Source organism: Letharia columbiana, assembly GCF_014066305.1.
Source record: "Letharia columbiana isolate WasteWater2 chromosome Unknown Sc0000023_s0, whole genome shotgun sequence".
In the NCBI taxonomy this organism is placed as follows: Eukaryota; Fungi; Ascomycota; class Lecanoromycetes; order Lecanorales; family Parmeliaceae; genus Letharia; species Letharia columbiana.
The window spans coordinates 169,921-186,007 of NW_023501064.1; the positions used below are offsets into that span (position 1 = coordinate 169,921).

General features: G+C 49.4%; 8 protein-coding genes across 8 annotated transcripts; 3 read left to right on the forward strand and 5 right to left on the reverse strand.

The window, feature by feature from the left end:
- Positions 1 to 896: 896 nt before the first annotated feature.
- HO173_007138 (uncharacterized protein) lies at positions 897 to 4,481 on the reverse strand (the record flags this gene model as incomplete). The annotated part of the gene is made up of 6 exons (XM_037309043.1): positions 897 to 1,031; positions 1,088 to 1,298; positions 1,347 to 1,853; positions 1,914 to 2,248; positions 2,405 to 2,513; positions 2,902 to 4,481. 6 exons carry the CDS (start codon positions 4,479 to 4,481, stop codon positions 897 to 899), a joined length of 2,877 nt encoding a protein of 958 aa, XP_037163904.1.
- A 738-nt stretch (positions 4,482 to 5,219) lies between these two features.
- On the reverse strand, positions 5,220 to 6,710 carry HO173_007139 (uncharacterized protein; the record flags this gene model as incomplete). Its single annotated transcript, XM_037309044.1, has 5 exons — positions 5,220 to 5,440; positions 5,497 to 6,312; positions 6,369 to 6,473; positions 6,527 to 6,610; positions 6,689 to 6,710. 5 exons carry the CDS (start codon positions 6,708 to 6,710, stop codon positions 5,220 to 5,222), a joined length of 1,248 nt encoding a protein of 415 aa, XP_037163905.1.
- Positions 6,711 to 6,744: 34 nt separating this feature from the next.
- HO173_007140 (uncharacterized protein) lies at positions 6,745 to 8,021 on the forward strand (the record flags this gene model as incomplete). Its single annotated transcript, XM_037309045.1, has 3 exons — positions 6,745 to 6,786; positions 7,563 to 7,605; positions 7,762 to 8,021. The coding sequence occupies 3 exons, from the start codon at positions 6,745 to 6,747 to the stop codon at positions 8,019 to 8,021; spliced, it is 345 nt and encodes a 114-aa protein (XP_037163906.1).
- A 17-nt stretch (positions 8,022 to 8,038) lies between these two features.
- Positions 8,039 to 8,610, forward strand: HO173_007141 (uncharacterized protein; the record flags this gene model as incomplete). Its single annotated transcript, XM_037309046.1, has 2 exons — positions 8,039 to 8,281; positions 8,446 to 8,610. The coding sequence occupies 2 exons, from the start codon at positions 8,039 to 8,041 to the stop codon at positions 8,608 to 8,610; spliced, it is 408 nt and encodes a 135-aa protein (XP_037163907.1).
- A 132-nt stretch (positions 8,611 to 8,742) lies between these two features.
- HO173_007142 (uncharacterized protein) lies at positions 8,743 to 9,363 on the reverse strand (the record flags this gene model as incomplete). The annotated part of the gene is made up of 3 exons (XM_037309047.1): positions 8,743 to 9,223; positions 9,277 to 9,299; positions 9,352 to 9,363. 3 exons carry the CDS (start codon positions 9,361 to 9,363, stop codon positions 8,743 to 8,745), a joined length of 516 nt encoding a protein of 171 aa, XP_037163908.1.
- A 74-nt stretch (positions 9,364 to 9,437) lies between these two features.
- Positions 9,438 to 10,037, reverse strand: HO173_007143 (uncharacterized protein; the record flags this gene model as incomplete). The annotated part of the gene is made up of 4 exons (XM_037309048.1): positions 9,438 to 9,445; positions 9,607 to 9,734; positions 9,810 to 9,923; positions 9,994 to 10,037. The coding sequence occupies 4 exons, from the start codon at positions 10,035 to 10,037 to the stop codon at positions 9,438 to 9,440; spliced, it is 294 nt and encodes a 97-aa protein (XP_037163909.1).
- Positions 10,038 to 10,529: 492 nt separating this feature from the next.
- Positions 10,530 to 11,687, reverse strand: HO173_007144 (uncharacterized protein; the record flags this gene model as incomplete). The annotated part of the gene is made up of 1 exon (XM_037309049.1): positions 10,530 to 11,687. The coding sequence occupies one exon, from the start codon at positions 11,685 to 11,687 to the stop codon at positions 10,530 to 10,532; it is 1,158 nt and encodes a 385-aa protein (XP_037163910.1).
- A 770-nt stretch (positions 11,688 to 12,457) lies between these two features.
- HO173_007145 (uncharacterized protein) lies at positions 12,458 to 15,137 on the forward strand (the record flags this gene model as incomplete). The annotated part of the gene is made up of 2 exons (XM_037309050.1): positions 12,458 to 14,713; positions 14,787 to 15,137. 2 exons carry the CDS (start codon positions 12,458 to 12,460, stop codon positions 15,135 to 15,137), a joined length of 2,607 nt encoding a protein of 868 aa, XP_037163911.1.
- Positions 15,138 to 16,087: the final 950 nt, after the last annotated feature.

Genomic DNA, 16,087 nt, shown 5'->3' on the forward strand with positions numbered 1-16,087 from the left:
ATCGCGGCAAGCAGTGACTCCGATGCCGTCCCCCATAGATCTAGTAGACGGTCGAGTGTCAGTCGTCTTACGTCTCGAAGGCATGGTTTTGCTCACGGCAATGGATTTGATAACGCCAAAAGTGGAAGGAGCAAAGCAACGAAGGATCCTTTGATCAGCGCAGATGATTACAAGCTGTCCTCCTCCAAAGGTAAAGGATGTCGGTATATCTTTGGTGGGTAGGCCTCTCCGCGAGCCTGGCCCATAGAAGACAAGGGGCAGTCCTTCTAGGTCTTTACTTTGAATCTTGCCATGCGAAGCTGCTTAGTCTCTGAATGGCTGTTCAGAATAATCGAATTCGAGATACTCTGTACTACGAATTGCTTCCATCATCGCTGCATTAGATTCAGTATGTTTCTTGGACGTATTGAAATAGCGGAGGACGAGCAGGATTGCACACGTTGCTGCTGGCCAGATGCAATTCGGCGCGAATGGATCTTTTGTTCCGATTTAGCAGATCTAAGTATTTGATTGACCAATTCATTTGTTGGTTATTGTGGGCTTGGTATACTGGCGTTTCCTCCACCATGCCTTGAAACTGCTAGTGATGCCCTGATGTTCGATAAGTTCCATGCATGTATTGATCTGAGCTATCTGTATGACTTGCCACAGGATAAGTGGCCGGACTGCCGCCATAAGATCTGATCTTTCTAAACGGTATGTGAAAGTCCCTGGGGCTACGAAGGAATGGGCCGAAGCCGTAAACACAACACCAACCACGCTACCTATGCTGATGAGCTGGCAAGGCCTGAGGAGCTTGAAGCCGATGGTATATCACAACCCTGTATGCATGCGTGTAGCCAAAAGGAGATAACGCCAGGCAAATGCTTCCACAGAATACCGAGGACCACCTTCGCTCAGGAGCTACCATCAAGGCGGCGGCGAGCTAGTTCAATCAATGCCTGCAAATCTTTCTTCTCCTGCTCACTCGGAGCGGCGTCGGCAGAATCTCCAGAATTGTAAAGAGTTTCGACTCCAATGGGTGCCTCAGCCTGGTTCAAGAAGTCTGTCAGCCCAGACCTCAAACCTTAAGTGGTCAGAAGCTTACAATGAGTGTGCCTATGAGGTTCTTGACCTTGTCTGGATTGAGCGTCGCATCAGACTGAGCCAGTTGAGCAAGGTTCAGGGCGGCTTTGCGCTCAGAGAAAGGACGCTTATCGAACGATGCCTGCTGTGGTTTGGCGACTATGATAGTGGTAGGTGCGCGAGATTGAACCGGTGCCAGCCTTTGCTTCGCTTGAGCCGCTTGTTCGCGGGCTCTGAACCTTCATTAGCAGGATTCTGTAGAAAAGGGTCATCAGACTCACAGCTTCGCCTTGTGAATGAAGTCCAGCTTGATACCATTCTCTTGGTAACGATAAATCACCTTTCCCTTCTCGTTCTTCTCAATCCTGGTCTCCTCCTCACTAACATCAAGCTCGATCTCGATGAGACCGTTGTTCTTGAGACCACGACGCACAGCTGGCGTGACAACATTCGCTTTCTTGGGGCGACGAATCTTGTACGAGCGGCTGCTATCTGGTTGAACTTGATTGGAGCCTTTGACAAGAGAAGGGTCGAGGCCTGACAGCTCGTTTTCGACGTGATTAGGACACATCCATGTAAAGCGAGGTCGACCATTGTTGCGCCGCACTGGTGGAGCAGCAAGCGGAGGATCGATGCAATCTAGGTGCCAGGATAGATTGCAATAGTCACATGCGACAAGCTCATTGTGGTCTAGGGCAGACTTGCCACAACGAAAACAAATGACCGTGTTGTCTTTGCTATCTCGAAGCTTGAAATTGTTGGCGACTTCTTCGTATCCAGCACGTGCCCTGTATGATGGTCAGGTGTTTTGTGCCAATGTAAGTCTTGCTTGAGGGAGATGTGCTTACTTATTTGCTTTGACGGTGCTAGCCTCCTCGTATTCGCCCTCCTCCCCGGTTTTGACCCCTTCAAAGTAGTCTCTGACAGAATTGGCAAGGTTGAAAGCCACGGGATTTGTCTTGACAAGGTCACCAAACAGTCCGCCCAAGACTCCGGGCGGTGTTGCGTTCGGTGATAAGTTGCGACGATCGCGGCATTTATAACAGTAGAAGTCGCCCTCGGGAAGGTTTTCTTTACCGTGAGGGGGGTCCCAGCACGAATGGTGGAAGGCGCGCCAACATCCTTCACAGCAGACCAGCTCACCGGGGCCACCACAGGATGTGCAGACGTCCGAGTTCTGTTTCTACGCGATGATTAGCCTTTAATCCTGAGCCAAAATACGTGTGCTCTGCTGCGGACATCGGAGCGCATTGAAAGGTGAGAGGATGTAGTACGATGTGAGTTGGGGCTGCGAATCAGGGCACGATGGGCAAAGGAATGGAGGACTGGGTTTGCTTACATCTTCTCTGTCATCATTGCGACCATAATAACCGAAAGCGTTTCCATTGCTCTCGGACTCTACTGCGCGACCGATCCCAGCGGTAACAGCGTTGCGCTTCTTGAGAGGACTAGTTGACGATCCAGCGTCAGTCGCCTTGCGTTTGGGAGCCATATTTAACAAATCAGATGCGATATCTGCAGAGAAATTTGGAAACAGAATAGTGGATGGAGTAAAAGAAAACGAAAATACTGCGGCCAGCGCAGATTTAAAAATGTAGTAGTGGACGAACTGTCGTGGTATGTATGGATGACGAAGTACAACTGTGACGTGAAAAATGTTGTGATGAAACATTTTGAAGTGTAAAGGGAAAGGGGCTGGTGTTGCGGAACAATAGACCAAAAGTTTGACAATAGACCGATGTTGATTCACGAACATCCAATGTGATCTCAGCGCAGAACAATACAATTTCAAAACTTTACAGACAATAGAACTCGGCCGAAATTTCTAGTACTTACGACATCTTGATTCGTGCAGCTTTTTTAACTCCCTTTGATGGACGACCCAACTGATTCGGAGTGGCCCCTCTGGAAGCACCTGGCGGCGGCGGAATGAGAAGTTCGCCGTAAGAAGAAGATGTTGGGGAGTCGAGGTAATCTGGCTCATCTCTTCTACTCTTTTGGTTGACACCATTTCGTAATCGTGCTTGCTGTGCTTCCGCCGACAACACGGCTAAAGGAGCAGTCGAGTGGGGCTGTCTTATTGGGTTTGGATCTGCTCGCACCTTGCTGTGTCCAACAACGTAGTCTTGGTAATTCTGCGTCAATTTCTCCTTACGCTTCGCACTAAGCTCTTCCGGCGTTAGATGGCTAGGTTGGGTGATGGGCTTCCTAACAGATGGATCAATAGGTCGCGTAGAGAACGATCCTAATCTTGGCCCCATCGCGGGTTTCTGCTTAGCTTGGTTCAGTCCTTGATGAGTAACAGCGTTAGCTCCACTGGGCATTGATAATTCAATGGCGGGAGCAAAGTCTTCGACAGCGGAATCCAATGACGAGAGAGACGAGTCACTTGATGCACTCTTCGAACGCTTTACTCGTTTCGAGGGGCGCTCGTCTTTGGAGGGGGTTCCATTCATTTCCATATCAGTGCTTTTTGGTTTCGAAGATCGATTGTTGGAATTGGGAGGATAATTGTTGAGTACAGGCGCACTGGCTCGGTCCTTTGTGGTACCAGAGTGGCGTACAACACCCACTTTGGCACTCTTGGCAGTTGGAGACCTCGAAATTGATTTTGATGCTGAATGTTTAAACTGCTTCGCTGGATCATCAGTAGCTCTAATCTGCTTCCTCGCGGCTTTGATATAGCTCTGAAATTCAGCAGTTTGTTGCGACGTTGGCTTTTGAGAGAGCACAGCTTCAAGAAGGTCGGCTACCACACTATTCCTCAGGCTTTCCTCATACAGCTGCTTCAAAGCGATACCGAGCGCAGGGTCTCCAAGCTCTCGTGATCGGTCGATAGCCGACTCAACTATTTGCTGTAACCGTGTTTGTCCGACCCCCGTGCGTGAGGTTGGGGTTCCGAGAGGTGCTGCTTGTGTTGAGGCTGCCTTAATCGTCGTAGTCTTTGCACTACCCTTTGGGTTGTAGTCGTTATCCTGGTCTCTTTCTCGAGATGATGAGACCTTCCCGAGCCTTTCTTCGGTTTTGCGGGGCTCAGAGCGTCTTGTTCCAACTGGTGGTGCCGGTTCTGGAGTGTTCACCTCCTCCCTTGCCCCTCTTGCTTCCCCATTCTTTAGATGTGCTATTCTCCGCGTAGGCTCGTGGTGCTTCAGTCTCGTTTTGACCTTCTGACCTGGGAAAGTTCCTAGAGGGGCCATATGCTCCAGTACACCATGCCGTTCTAGCCCTTTGTAGTCTTCAAAGCTGGGTGCTGGTGCTCGTAGAGGTGGCTCAGTCCATTCTTCTTCCATGTCTCCATTCAAGTCGCCTACGTGGGCTTCAGTTTTCACATGCACGTTGTGTTGCGTAGAGGAGTGCGATGGGCTTGACATTCGAGACCTCCGCAAGTGCCTTGACGAGGCCATTTGAGAAGCCATCGAGTTGGCGGAGAATGGAATGCCGACCTGTGAAGTGTTAGTACATGACAATCACATAGAGAGTTTGTGGAGCTGATGGATACTCACAACCGCAAGTGTTATTAGGTAGGCAGCTGATCTTAGGGGATATATCGCGGTGTCATGCGCGTGGTGTCTGAGATTATTGAGGTGCGGCTTCGGCAGGGATTAATTCCTCAAACTAATTTAGGAATTCACAAACTGTTTTCTGAAACTCCTTTTCTACAACGATGAGGATACTTATTGTCTAAAGATGTGATTGATGGTTTTGATGAAGATTGCAAAGGTGTGAGGGGGGATGGGAATATCAAGTCAGGGTTGCCAGTCTGCTCTGTAACCAATAAAGGGGTATGTGTTTGAGTGGCAGACCAGAGGACGAAACCAGCAAATGTTCTATTAAGAGCTCGTGCCGTCATTCACTATTATGCAAGTGTTAAGTCATGTCTGCAGTAGGGAAGCTGGAAGTGAGATGAACATGGCTTCATTTGCTTTTAGCTATCTGTTGCCTGCACCTTGGCTAGTAGGCATTCGGACCTGGGAGGAAATCCTAGCTCACATCTCTTACCAAGATGCTGGAAAAGAAGACGACCCTCTGATCACGCTGCCTGTGCTATCCCTCGGTTCGGGGTCAGGATTATTCACCTATTCAACTTCCAGACGAACAAAACCAGCTACTGATAGGCATGCTCGCCAGATGCTGGGCTTCCCAGCGTTAATCGTTCACTCCTCATCGCTGGAGTCCTCGTCTTCCTCCTCTGTTGCTTTCTTGGCCGGCTTCTTCTTCTTTTTCTTGTTCTTACCCTTTGCCCCGGTCGACCGTGCTACAGGCTGCTCAAGAATCTTTAGGATTTCTTCATCGGTGATTTTCTTCTCCGTCTTGTATTGTTCCAAGCTTGGGGCTGGCGGTGCGCTCAAACGGACGATCCCATTCTTCGTGATGGCTGGCTTTATTAGCTTATCGTTCTTGACACACTTACTCATTTCACCTAAGACTTACCAATTGTTGTCAAAAGTCTTGCGACAGGAGCCGAGTCCTTGTCTGCTACAACCTCATACTGTCGGAGAACATTTGATCGCACACACTCTACCACACCAACTTTGGCCGCTCTTTCATCCTCAAGCTGCCTCAAGCTGAAGGGAAAAGTCCCAAATTTCTTTACGATCTCCGAAAGCGTTTGCCTAGAACTCGGTCTTTTGAGTTGGTAAGTGATGGTGGTTCTCCGGTGTAGCGTAGGGCGATTTTCCAACGTCTTTATCTTGCCGGTACCCAGACTAACACCCATTTCCACGCCCCAAACATCCCCAATCTCAGGAACCCCTTCGCCCTTGCCGCCGTCTGATGGGGGAGAAAGGACAATCTTCTTTTTGCCCTCAATTTCATTTCGCTCGAACAGCCAGGACGTGGTCCCTTCAACCAGGTTGCAGCCGTAACTTTTGACTACTTTTTCGAGAAGGTGTGTCATCTTCGACTGCGTGATGGGCTTTATCGATGCTGCTTTCTTTTTCTCCTCATCTGTCCCAGAAGCTAGGAGACCGGGAGGTATCATGAGCCTCAGGAGAAGCTCGTTTGCGTAATGTGTAGCAAGCAACAGATCAGCTTCCCGGCCGAGTAGTTTGTCATCCTTATTGGCCTCTCCTGGTATGATGATCGTGTCGCATACGATAGTGCCGAGGCCGTCTATTTGGGCTCCCAATTGAATCTTGACCGCCTCGTTGGCCTTTAATGATGTAGGCGCTTCCTCGGCATCTGTAGAAAGTGGAGTGTATGGAGTAACGTAAGAGCTAGGAGAGACAGTCGTGGGATGTGATATTCCTGAAGGATATAACATCAGCAATATCTCTTTCGTAATGCGATTGGGTCTCTCTGACCTTTAGAGATTTTTTTTCCTTTGTAAACCTTGCCAACTTCTTCCGCCAGGAACTTATCTCCGCGTTCGCATATGGAGACAATCTTTTCTCCCTCGAGGCACCATCCTTCACTTACAATCAACAAAAATCCCAGACGAAGCATGGCGAGTGAACACTACCAGTAACAGCTTCTAGAACCTTGAGGGAGATCTGAGCGGCTGTCTTGTACTTCGTCAGAGTATCGGGATTGTTCAGCGTGTAATCTGCCAGGTCATTACTTGTTAGCCAGGACAAACAATATGCAAAACCTCGAGTCGATACGTGAGAAATCGTATACGTACCGACCGCCGCATCTTCCGCCATGATTGGCAACTTGCCGGTCGTAGATCCAAGAACTATGATGTATAATCCGTTCACATTTACAATAATTGAATGTCGCGTGAGTGGGGAAACATAATTATTATGTTAACTCGTCGGTGGGTTGACCGTTGTGTCGGCTACCGTTGCCCGCTATTTGAACCCTAATGCTTTACTCCTTCTGTACTCCCACCCTTTCAACTCCAACTTCACCTCCACTTTCAAATCTTCACCCTCGGCATAATGAAGGTGTACGAGCCTCTGCCCATCCGTTTGTTGACCCACAACATCCGTTACGCTACTAATTCATCCTTTAAAGGTGAAGAAAAATGGGGGTGTTCGTAAATTTCGTCTCATCAAGAGCTCTCTTTCAATACAGCACACTGTGAAGAATCATTCATATGCTTGCGGGAAGTATTGCATCAGTAGTTGGTCGGTATTCTTTCAGGTTCAACAGCAAGAAGAAGGCATGAGCCTTTGTGGGTGTGGGCCGCGATGACGGGCTAGAAGCTGGAGAAAACTCCCCCATCTGTACGTATTTTCGGAATCCAGTGTTTCCTCTTTTGGACAATGTCTTGAGTCTCGAGATTTATATCGGAAAGTTCCACTCTCGAAACATGTTTTTCAGGCTCGTTATACCCTCTCAAGTAGGCGGCGATACCGACGGCGAATTGGAATACAGTGTATAAACCTGAAATTTGGGTCTGTATATTCTTAGAGCGGAACGACCCTATTGCAGGCCATTTTTGGATCACAAAACATTCCGAGAGCAAGCGCCTCTTGATCTCCCTCTGAGCTGTCTCACCTCGGGACCTCGCCTGTCTTGAGGCAAAAATACTGAATCCGAAATCTTTGTAGGAGCTGAAGGCACAAAGAACAAAGTGGCTCAGTAGAACGCCAGGTACGTGTATTTCGAAGCTGATATCTCCCATATGATATTGGAACCGAGTCGCAAAACATGTTTCGGGAGCAAGAGGACTTTTCTAGGCCCTAAAAATATTTTGCAACTCCATTACCTACCTCGAACAAGCAATGCTGACTCCGCAATCTGCGCAAGACCGTCCCTCTAAGCGTTGGGATGCTGCCTCTACCAGGATCTTGACTATAGCTGTGTTCCAGCATCGGTCCACCAGCAAGACCGTTGTTGCTATGAATACTCATCTCGATGACCAAGGTAGCAAGTCACGCTTAGAGGCGGCAAAAATCATACTGGAACAGATACGACTGTTCACTGACCAGGTCCCCCACGGACAGAGCCCACCTATTTTTCTTGCGACTTCAACAGTGAACCTGAACAAGAAGCCTACAATGAGATGACTAGTTCAACATCTCCAATGGCCGATCTGCAAATGATGGTCTCTGAGAATAAACGCTACGGAGAGATCCATACTTTCACTGGATTCGATTCAAAACACCTTAAAAGAATCGACTTCATTTTCGTGAACAGGGACGAACCAAAGTTGGCCAACAGTAATTCTAAGAGAGGCAGTCCGGAGAGGTGGTGGCTTGTGGAGGGGTACGCTGTGCTCCCAAATCGATTCGAGTGTGGAATCTACAATTCTGATCATCAAGTTGTCGTGGGTGACGTGTCTACGATGTGAAAATCCCGCAGTACCTCATTCTCCGTCAATTACCTTCTCAAAGCTTCGCCGACGTGCTCGCCTCCAAGTCTAGTCCTTTGACCAATCGCACAACTTTCCTGGCGCTGCCAATCGCATTCTGATAGCTGTTATGATCTTAGTCAGAAACTCCGCAACAATTTTCTCGACGGAGTGGCGTACCCAGCGCCAGCATGACCATACGAATGCACTGTTTTGAATATCCCGTCTACAATTTCGGCCTCCACTCTCGGGGCGCCCTCTCTTGCTGGCCTAAGACCACACTGGACGCTCAAGACCTCGAATGATCCGTCTTTTTCCAACAGCTCCGGAGCCAGGCTTTTGCAACCTTCCAGAATCGCATTCGTGGCCTTGTTGCTTACCTCGGTGCTCCTGACGCGGAGTCAAAGCTGTTCAACGGGGCCTCAACATCGAAATACTCACCAATTCCCAACCTCCCTAGTACCGCCTAGAATCGTCGTCCCGCTTCCCGGTCGTGGAATAACATACTTGTTTTCGTTCATCGTCTTTGCATACTTCGCCTCCCCCTTCACCAGCACGGTCTGTCCTCTCACAGGGAACATAGCATCATCCGGTACCAGCGCTTTCGCTCCCAACCCACTCGCGTTCACACAAATGAGCCTCTCATGTGGTTCTTGACTCATCGCCAAAGAGGCCGCAAATCTCAAAGCTCCTGGAAGTCCTTTGTCCGTCGGCAGACGAGCTTTGACAAGCTTCCCACCCATGGCAAGGAAGGTGGACAGAAGATAATTGAGATGGCGGGGAACATTGATGCAGATTGTTGTAAAGCCTACTGCTGATTGGATGCCTTCAGGAAATTGATTTGCTGGTAGATAGCTGAAATTCTCGACGATTGAGCGCCACCATAATTGAGGACTAATCTCAGAGGCTGAAGAGGACCTATGTTGTAGTCAGCTACAAACATGATCACGAGAGATGCAACTTCTACGTACCAGTAGAGAGTAGACGGGACAATCTGATACACAAGATATCAGCCATGACCTTCTTATTTTTCTAGTGCTTAACACCTCTAAATACATCGCCGTGTGATGTGCTGGAAAAGCTGCGCAGGGTTCCAGTCCTCCCAAAGTTGGCCGTCTAGAACAATTTGAAGTCAACTCACTGCGCACGTTTCGGAGTCAGCACTGCTTTTCGAGGGCAACATTCAGGCTTGCAAGACACGTCTCGGGAGTAGAGAGAGCCTTCTGCTCCGGAAACATGTCTTTCAATCCAGAATTCGGCGTAGAAAAGGAAGTAAATACGCCGAAATGTAGAGTACGCACCCCCTAATCCAACCTCTGTCCCCTTCCCTCTCCTCACCATATCCATCCATTCCTTATACGTCTCTGCATCCCACCCTTGCAACTCCGTCTCGTGTGCCTTGGCGTGACTCCGCCATTGCCCTCCGGCCCTAGGTGAGAATCAACCGCCAATCCTGCCGCGAGCCCTACGGGAGGTTGAGCACGATATGAGAGGAGTGGTGTACCAGGGTGAAGCATAATGCGCACTCTCATCTCCAGGAACATACTCTGCGATGATGGTGACTTGATATCCCGCATCGAGGAGATAGAGGGCTGTCTGAAGACCTGTTATGCCTGCTCTGGACCGCGAAAAAGTGTCAATACAGGTATTTGGAAACACTGGAAGACGGCTTAATTGTGAATGATTACCCCAGGACTGCTACGTGCTTGGCTTTGGGGTTTGGAGATGCCATGCTGTAGTGGTTCTGTTCTACGTTACGGCGGTTGCAGAAATTATTGCAATGGGTGACATCAATTGCCTAGAAATGACGCGCCTAAGGTACTGCGGAAATGAAGAAATTTATCTGCTATTTGAACTTTGACCAGACTTGCCTACGCCCAAATCCCGAACTCTGCCTTGTCCAGCACCTCCGAATGTTCAGCCTTGATGCTCGACAGCCTGTTTATGAGCCAAATTACGCATTGTCTTTGGAACAGCTATCAGTAATTGATGATGGCACGCGTATAGACAGAGCAACTTACTGGACGTTTTCAATTCACGATAAAGCTCTGCAGACCAAATACTGATATCCCACGATGGTTCAGGACCCATGATGTAGTATCATCGCCAGCTCGATTTTCTAAAGATTACGGCGTTGGTTTGGCAGTCATAACAGTCGCTTTCGCAATGCTCCACCCAAGATCAGCAGAGACGGCCATAGGGTAGACGGCCATTGGGTCTCATCCTATTTCCTCACCACCGCAGGCTGTTCTCTCTTCTTCCAATGATCTCTGATGCTCTTAGCTACCCCGATAAGATGCTCCTTCGATACACTGTCTTGTATGCTTTCCATAACACTGTTGACTGTGCTGATGTGATTGGCTTCTTTCTTGTCGTCTCGAAATCGCAAAAATCTCCATTGGTTCGATTTGTCTTGAGAGCACTCCACGATCCGCCAATTCAGAGGTTGCTGTAACGATTTCATGTCCTCCCACTCAGGGTTATCCACATGCATTCTACCGAATGGAATATCGGTATCCCCGTCCCCGTTGACGTAAAGCTCTATCTCAGGCAGAGCGCTGTAATCGGGATAGGGACCTCCGTCTGCATCATCATCATCATCATCGGAATCTGGTTGGATGATTGGGAATCCAAGGACCATCCTGAAATCAATCGAGTTCTCCTCCTCGCTTTTCCACTTGAGAATGTGCTGATCTGTGCCGAATTGATACGGAGTGCTCTTGCAGGTGAAGATCAAACCATCGTTGCCGTGAGGTAAGTTCGGCAGAATCTCCTTGAACATCTTTTCTATGCCGTAAGCTAATTCCATCGTCTTGCGCTCCACCAGAAACGGCAGCGCCGCCGCATCATCGTTCCATTTCTTGTAAAATGCTTGCAGTGGGTTGTCCAAGTGTTCGTAGAAGTACCCAAGCCGCTTGTCCAATGTTCGATGTATCAAGCGATTGCCGTCAAGGACCAAGCAGTCGAACACGAGGTACTTCATCCGAATTGATCCATCTGCTTGTGTGTCGTTGACAAGTTCGCCGTCCAAGACTGTAGCAACGTGGAAATCATACGGCTTGTCGACGGACTTGGGAAAGATTGGGCCGGGCACGTACCAATAATCATTCTTCCGGTCTATCAAGTATGTCACTTGTACTCGACCCTCGGATTGATCATCATATGTAAGGTACATCAGACATCGTATGCCGTCAGACTTTTCGCAAACAAAGTAATGTTGCTTTTGGAGTTCAGCGATGTGTCGCGCGGCGAAACTGACAGGCTGAGCGCCTGGAAAGTTTGGGGATTTTCGATCTAGTAGCTCTGCAACTTCGGCGCGAAGGGTGGTCAGAAGGGGCCCCTCGGCCTTGACTCCAGGAATATCGGGCACTGAGCCTCCCATGTTGACCAAGGAATTATTAGTACCTGCGGCAATGCGCAGGTACTCGTACACCGTTGTGCCGGTGCTGGGAATGTGGTCAGCAGGTGAGAGCAAGGTGAGAAGTGCGAGCAGAAGCAGAAGAAGAAGAAGAAGAAGAAGAAGAAGAAGAGCAATGGATGTTCTGGTGCCTAAAATGAAGAATCTCCAGGAGACACCATCGTGGCTGTTCAGGCAAAACTTGGTAACAAAGAGAGAAAAAAGAGAAAATAATAATGAGGCGTGGAAGCTCACTGGCTATGGTATAAATAAAGCTATTGGTGGCATTCAATCAATCGGTCCAGCCCTATAAGGCAACACTCAATCTACTTGTAGCAGTAGCGTTAGGCTTTTAAGTGGGAGGTAGACAACACGCCGGAGCCGATTCGCAATAATATGGATTATTTGCATCTGACCTTGCGCACGACGCGATTATTGCGCCTCTTGAATACACTACATGGTACGTTGCTATCATTCCCTCTCCCTTGTTCACATTTGGTGATGATTTCCACCTCGCCGTCGTGGCTCGGCGATGATGCTGCTTCACCCTGGCCCGCTCAAGACCTCAGACCCTCTTCTCTCATCCAGAAGGCGGGGATGTCGCGCGCGCCTATCAATCCACCCCGTATATCGCTCTCTGCTCTTTTCATTATGGAGCTGACTCACCGTGTCTTTCCATAGTGATGCTTGCCGATCTCTATCGATGATTAAGCCTCCGTGTGCCTACCCCCCCTATCTCCCTCCTCTGACCCACCATGCCGTCCCCCAACACTCAACTATCACCATCTGCTACACCCTCGCCCCAAGAGAAGCTCACCAATGCGGCCTCAACCAATGGAGTCATTAGAGCGACGAAGGATGAGTTGCGCAATGGCTTCGAACCCAATGGTGTTGCACAAGGAATCCAGTCTGCGGAGCCAATGCAGGAAAGGAAGCAAAAGGCAAAAGCCATCATGGCGGCTTCAGGTCTCTCCGCGGCAACTGATGGAGCAGTTATTTTAGAGAAGTCCGACGCAGCTAACGGGTCCGCCACGATACCAAATGGCATGGTGCAGACCAGGAAACGTTCCCGATCCGGCACGCGAATCCTCAGATCACCAAGGTGTCGAAACAATGACAGGATATTGAAGCCAAGGGGTCCCAATGACCCAAATGCCGAGGGGCTCGAAAATGTCGAGTTGCACCAATACGTCAATCGCACCCTAATCCACACTGACGCAAGGATGTATGATGGCATAGAGATGGATAAACTACACGACTTCAAAAGGGATGAGGCGGACTTTTACATGGCTCTACGCGGTCTTGATGCCGAGCAGGTCAGAGAAGGGAAACAGGCTTACCTAGACCTTCATAGGGAGGCGCGACCGAAATGGTTGGATCCACCAGTCACCAACTTGATCAACCCAGCTGCCATCTATGGTCCTGGCTATGGTCAGTATGGGAAATTCGGGAACGGCATCAATCAAGGAAAGGGCACGACTCTTGTCTATCCTGCTCAACGCAAGCGAGCTGGCGGAAAGAAGACCCGGGAGTTACGTGTGCCGAGGAAGGAACTTGCGAAACAGTCAGAGCAGCTTGATGAGCTCGTGCCCATTAGGTTAGATATCGAGTGGGACAAGATAAGACTTCGGGATACTTTTACCTGGAACCTGCACGATAGAGTGACACCTCCTGATTTGTTCGCACAACAGCTTGTCGAGGACTTCAAGCTGCCCCTCGAACAATGCGGACCTCTAGTGCAACAAGTCAGCGCGAGCCTTAAGGAACAAATACAGGATTATCATCCTCATATATTCATTGAAGAAGAGGCGCTGGACCCTCATCTGCCATATAATGCATACAAGGATGACGAGATGCGGATAACGATAAAACTTAATATCACTATTGGCGCGCACACACTTGTGGACCAGTTTGAGTGGGAGATCAATAGTCCCTTGAACTCTCCGGAGCTGTTTGCAGAACAAATGACTCGGGATCTTTCCTTGGCCGGCGAATTCACAACAGCAATAGCACATTCAATTCGAGAACAAAGCCAGCTCTTTACTCGCAGTCTCTTCGTAACAGGTCACCCTTTCGATGGACGGCCCGTCGAGGACCAGGAACTGAAAGCCGGCTTTTTACCATCCCCGATGCAGTCGCCGTTCCGTCCCTATCAAGCAGCCAAGGAATTCACCCCTTATCTTTATGAACTTAACGAAGTAGAATTAGAAAAGACGGAACTTTCACTTTCAAGAGAAGAGCGCCGGCAGAAGCGATCAGTCAACCGACGTGGTGGGCCTGCTTTGCCAGATTTGAAAGATCGTCGGCGGACAATACGAACCTTGGTCGTATCATCAGTCCTTCCAGGTGCAGCAGAGACTCTGGAGGGTAGTATGATATTCAAGCGAACTGCTGCTGCTTCCGGAAAAGGTCGGCGTCCTGGCTATGGTCAAAAAGACGGAATTGACGATTCGGATGAGTCGGATAGTGATGAGTCAGCTCCAGATTCACCTGCAATTCCAGCACACTTGCTTGCTGGTACTGCACGCACAAGGGGAATGAGAGGCGCAGCAACTGTAGCCCAAGCCGCTATGCGAGGCGCACTAGGGCGCTCTGCAACCCCTGAAACAACGATACTACATCACCACGAGACACGAACCTCAGGTCGCAGGTTTGGTGGCAAAGACTACCGGGAAGAGAGCGTCGACGATACGCCACCTTCGCTCATCGTCAAGCTTCGGATTCATCGCGATCGATTGAGGCAATTCATGCGAGATCAAAAGGGCAGAAGTAAACCTACGCCTCTTGAACAGTCGTCTCATCAACGGTCCTCGAGTGCAACACCTGGACGAGGCACCCCAGCTCCTGGCACAATGGGGCCGCCCACGACACCCGGTGTACAACAGCACCAGCAGACACGTCAGCATGGCAGCCCAGCCGAACAGAGAGATGGAGTCAACCCTCTCCATCCTCACGCGGCACAAACTGGGCGGGTGGACGCTGTCGGTCCACCCACCCCGGAGCACCCCATGGTAAGCCGTGTTTCCCCTTCTATTTCGTCAAGTAGTATTTCGAAGTCCCTCAGCCGCTGATCCGTTTTTGCAGCCTGATCCACCCTCCTGGCTTCACCAAGCCCTATCGAAGCTTCAGATCACATACCCTGATGACCTCTTCGAGGGTACGATGCGCTACACTGCAGTCTCGACAGTGACGGACATGCCCATTAGCCTAAGGCCTAACGGGCCCAACGAGCCTTCGCCGCCAGATACGAAATTCATGTATTACCCAAGGATCAAGTGCCTCGATTGTCCGGGAAAGCTGTACACCCCAGGTCCTGAGACAGGTGTGAACAATTTTGAGGTACACCTGAAGAATCGTTTGCATCGGGATAAGGTTGAAAAGAGAGTCAGAGAGGGGGGAAGAAGTGTTGGGCCTGACGGCACGAAGCCTAGATGATGCGGCCAAAGCTCATCTCGTTGATACGCTTTTGGGTTGGTAAAGGGAATGGATTGGATATGTATTCACGATGCATCTGCAAGTATTAGCAATTTGATAGTGTACTCATATGATTACCTTGCACATAGCTACTATATTCACAAGGGGCTTGATGACTAGGCTTACATAGCCTCAGAGTTGCTGTATCGTAAAACCTCATGTCTTTAGATACTCAAGTGAGACGCTTCGATTTGGGTGTGCAACGCTTTCTGACATTTGCTGCTGCTGATGTCGCTCTTTTTCCGCCCGGGCAGAATTCCCAAAGCTCATGCTTGAAGCTCTTGGCCTGGATCAATTGCATAAAACACAAGTTGCTACCTTGCCTTGGAGCCTTTCTGAGCTCTGATGCGGATGACGTCTCTAATTGAGCAGCAAGCCAACATGGAGAGCATTACTAGGTCCTGACGCTCCTTGAAATGACCCCATGGTTTGCAGGCGGCCTTCAATGTGCACACAAACCTCTGTTGATTCTCGTAGACTTTTTACGGTCAGTCAAAACTGTCAACTACCGCATTCACCTCATCCCAGAATTTGGCTGTTGACATGGTGTTTAAAGATCATAATACTATCCAGGTTCACATAAACATACATGGAACGCGTTGGAAACAAGAATATGGGAAGGCTAGGAAAACATTTGGCACAAGAGAGGAGAGATATCTACAAGATAAGCTAGTCGTTGGCTTTCATCAATAAAATTGGTCTAGGAGCTTGCAAAGACCTGAGGATAGTAGAGAACCACTGTCAGATTCCATGCAAGCATGAGATGCATTCTGAGCCACCAGAGGTATAGGGCGTGGTCCCTTTGTCATGGAAATGGTATCTTCCCCCCTAAAAGAATCCGATCAATCACCGCAGGGAGCATTGATTAGCCGCGCCTCGCTTAGTAGTGTGTAAACATACCTGGTGATCCG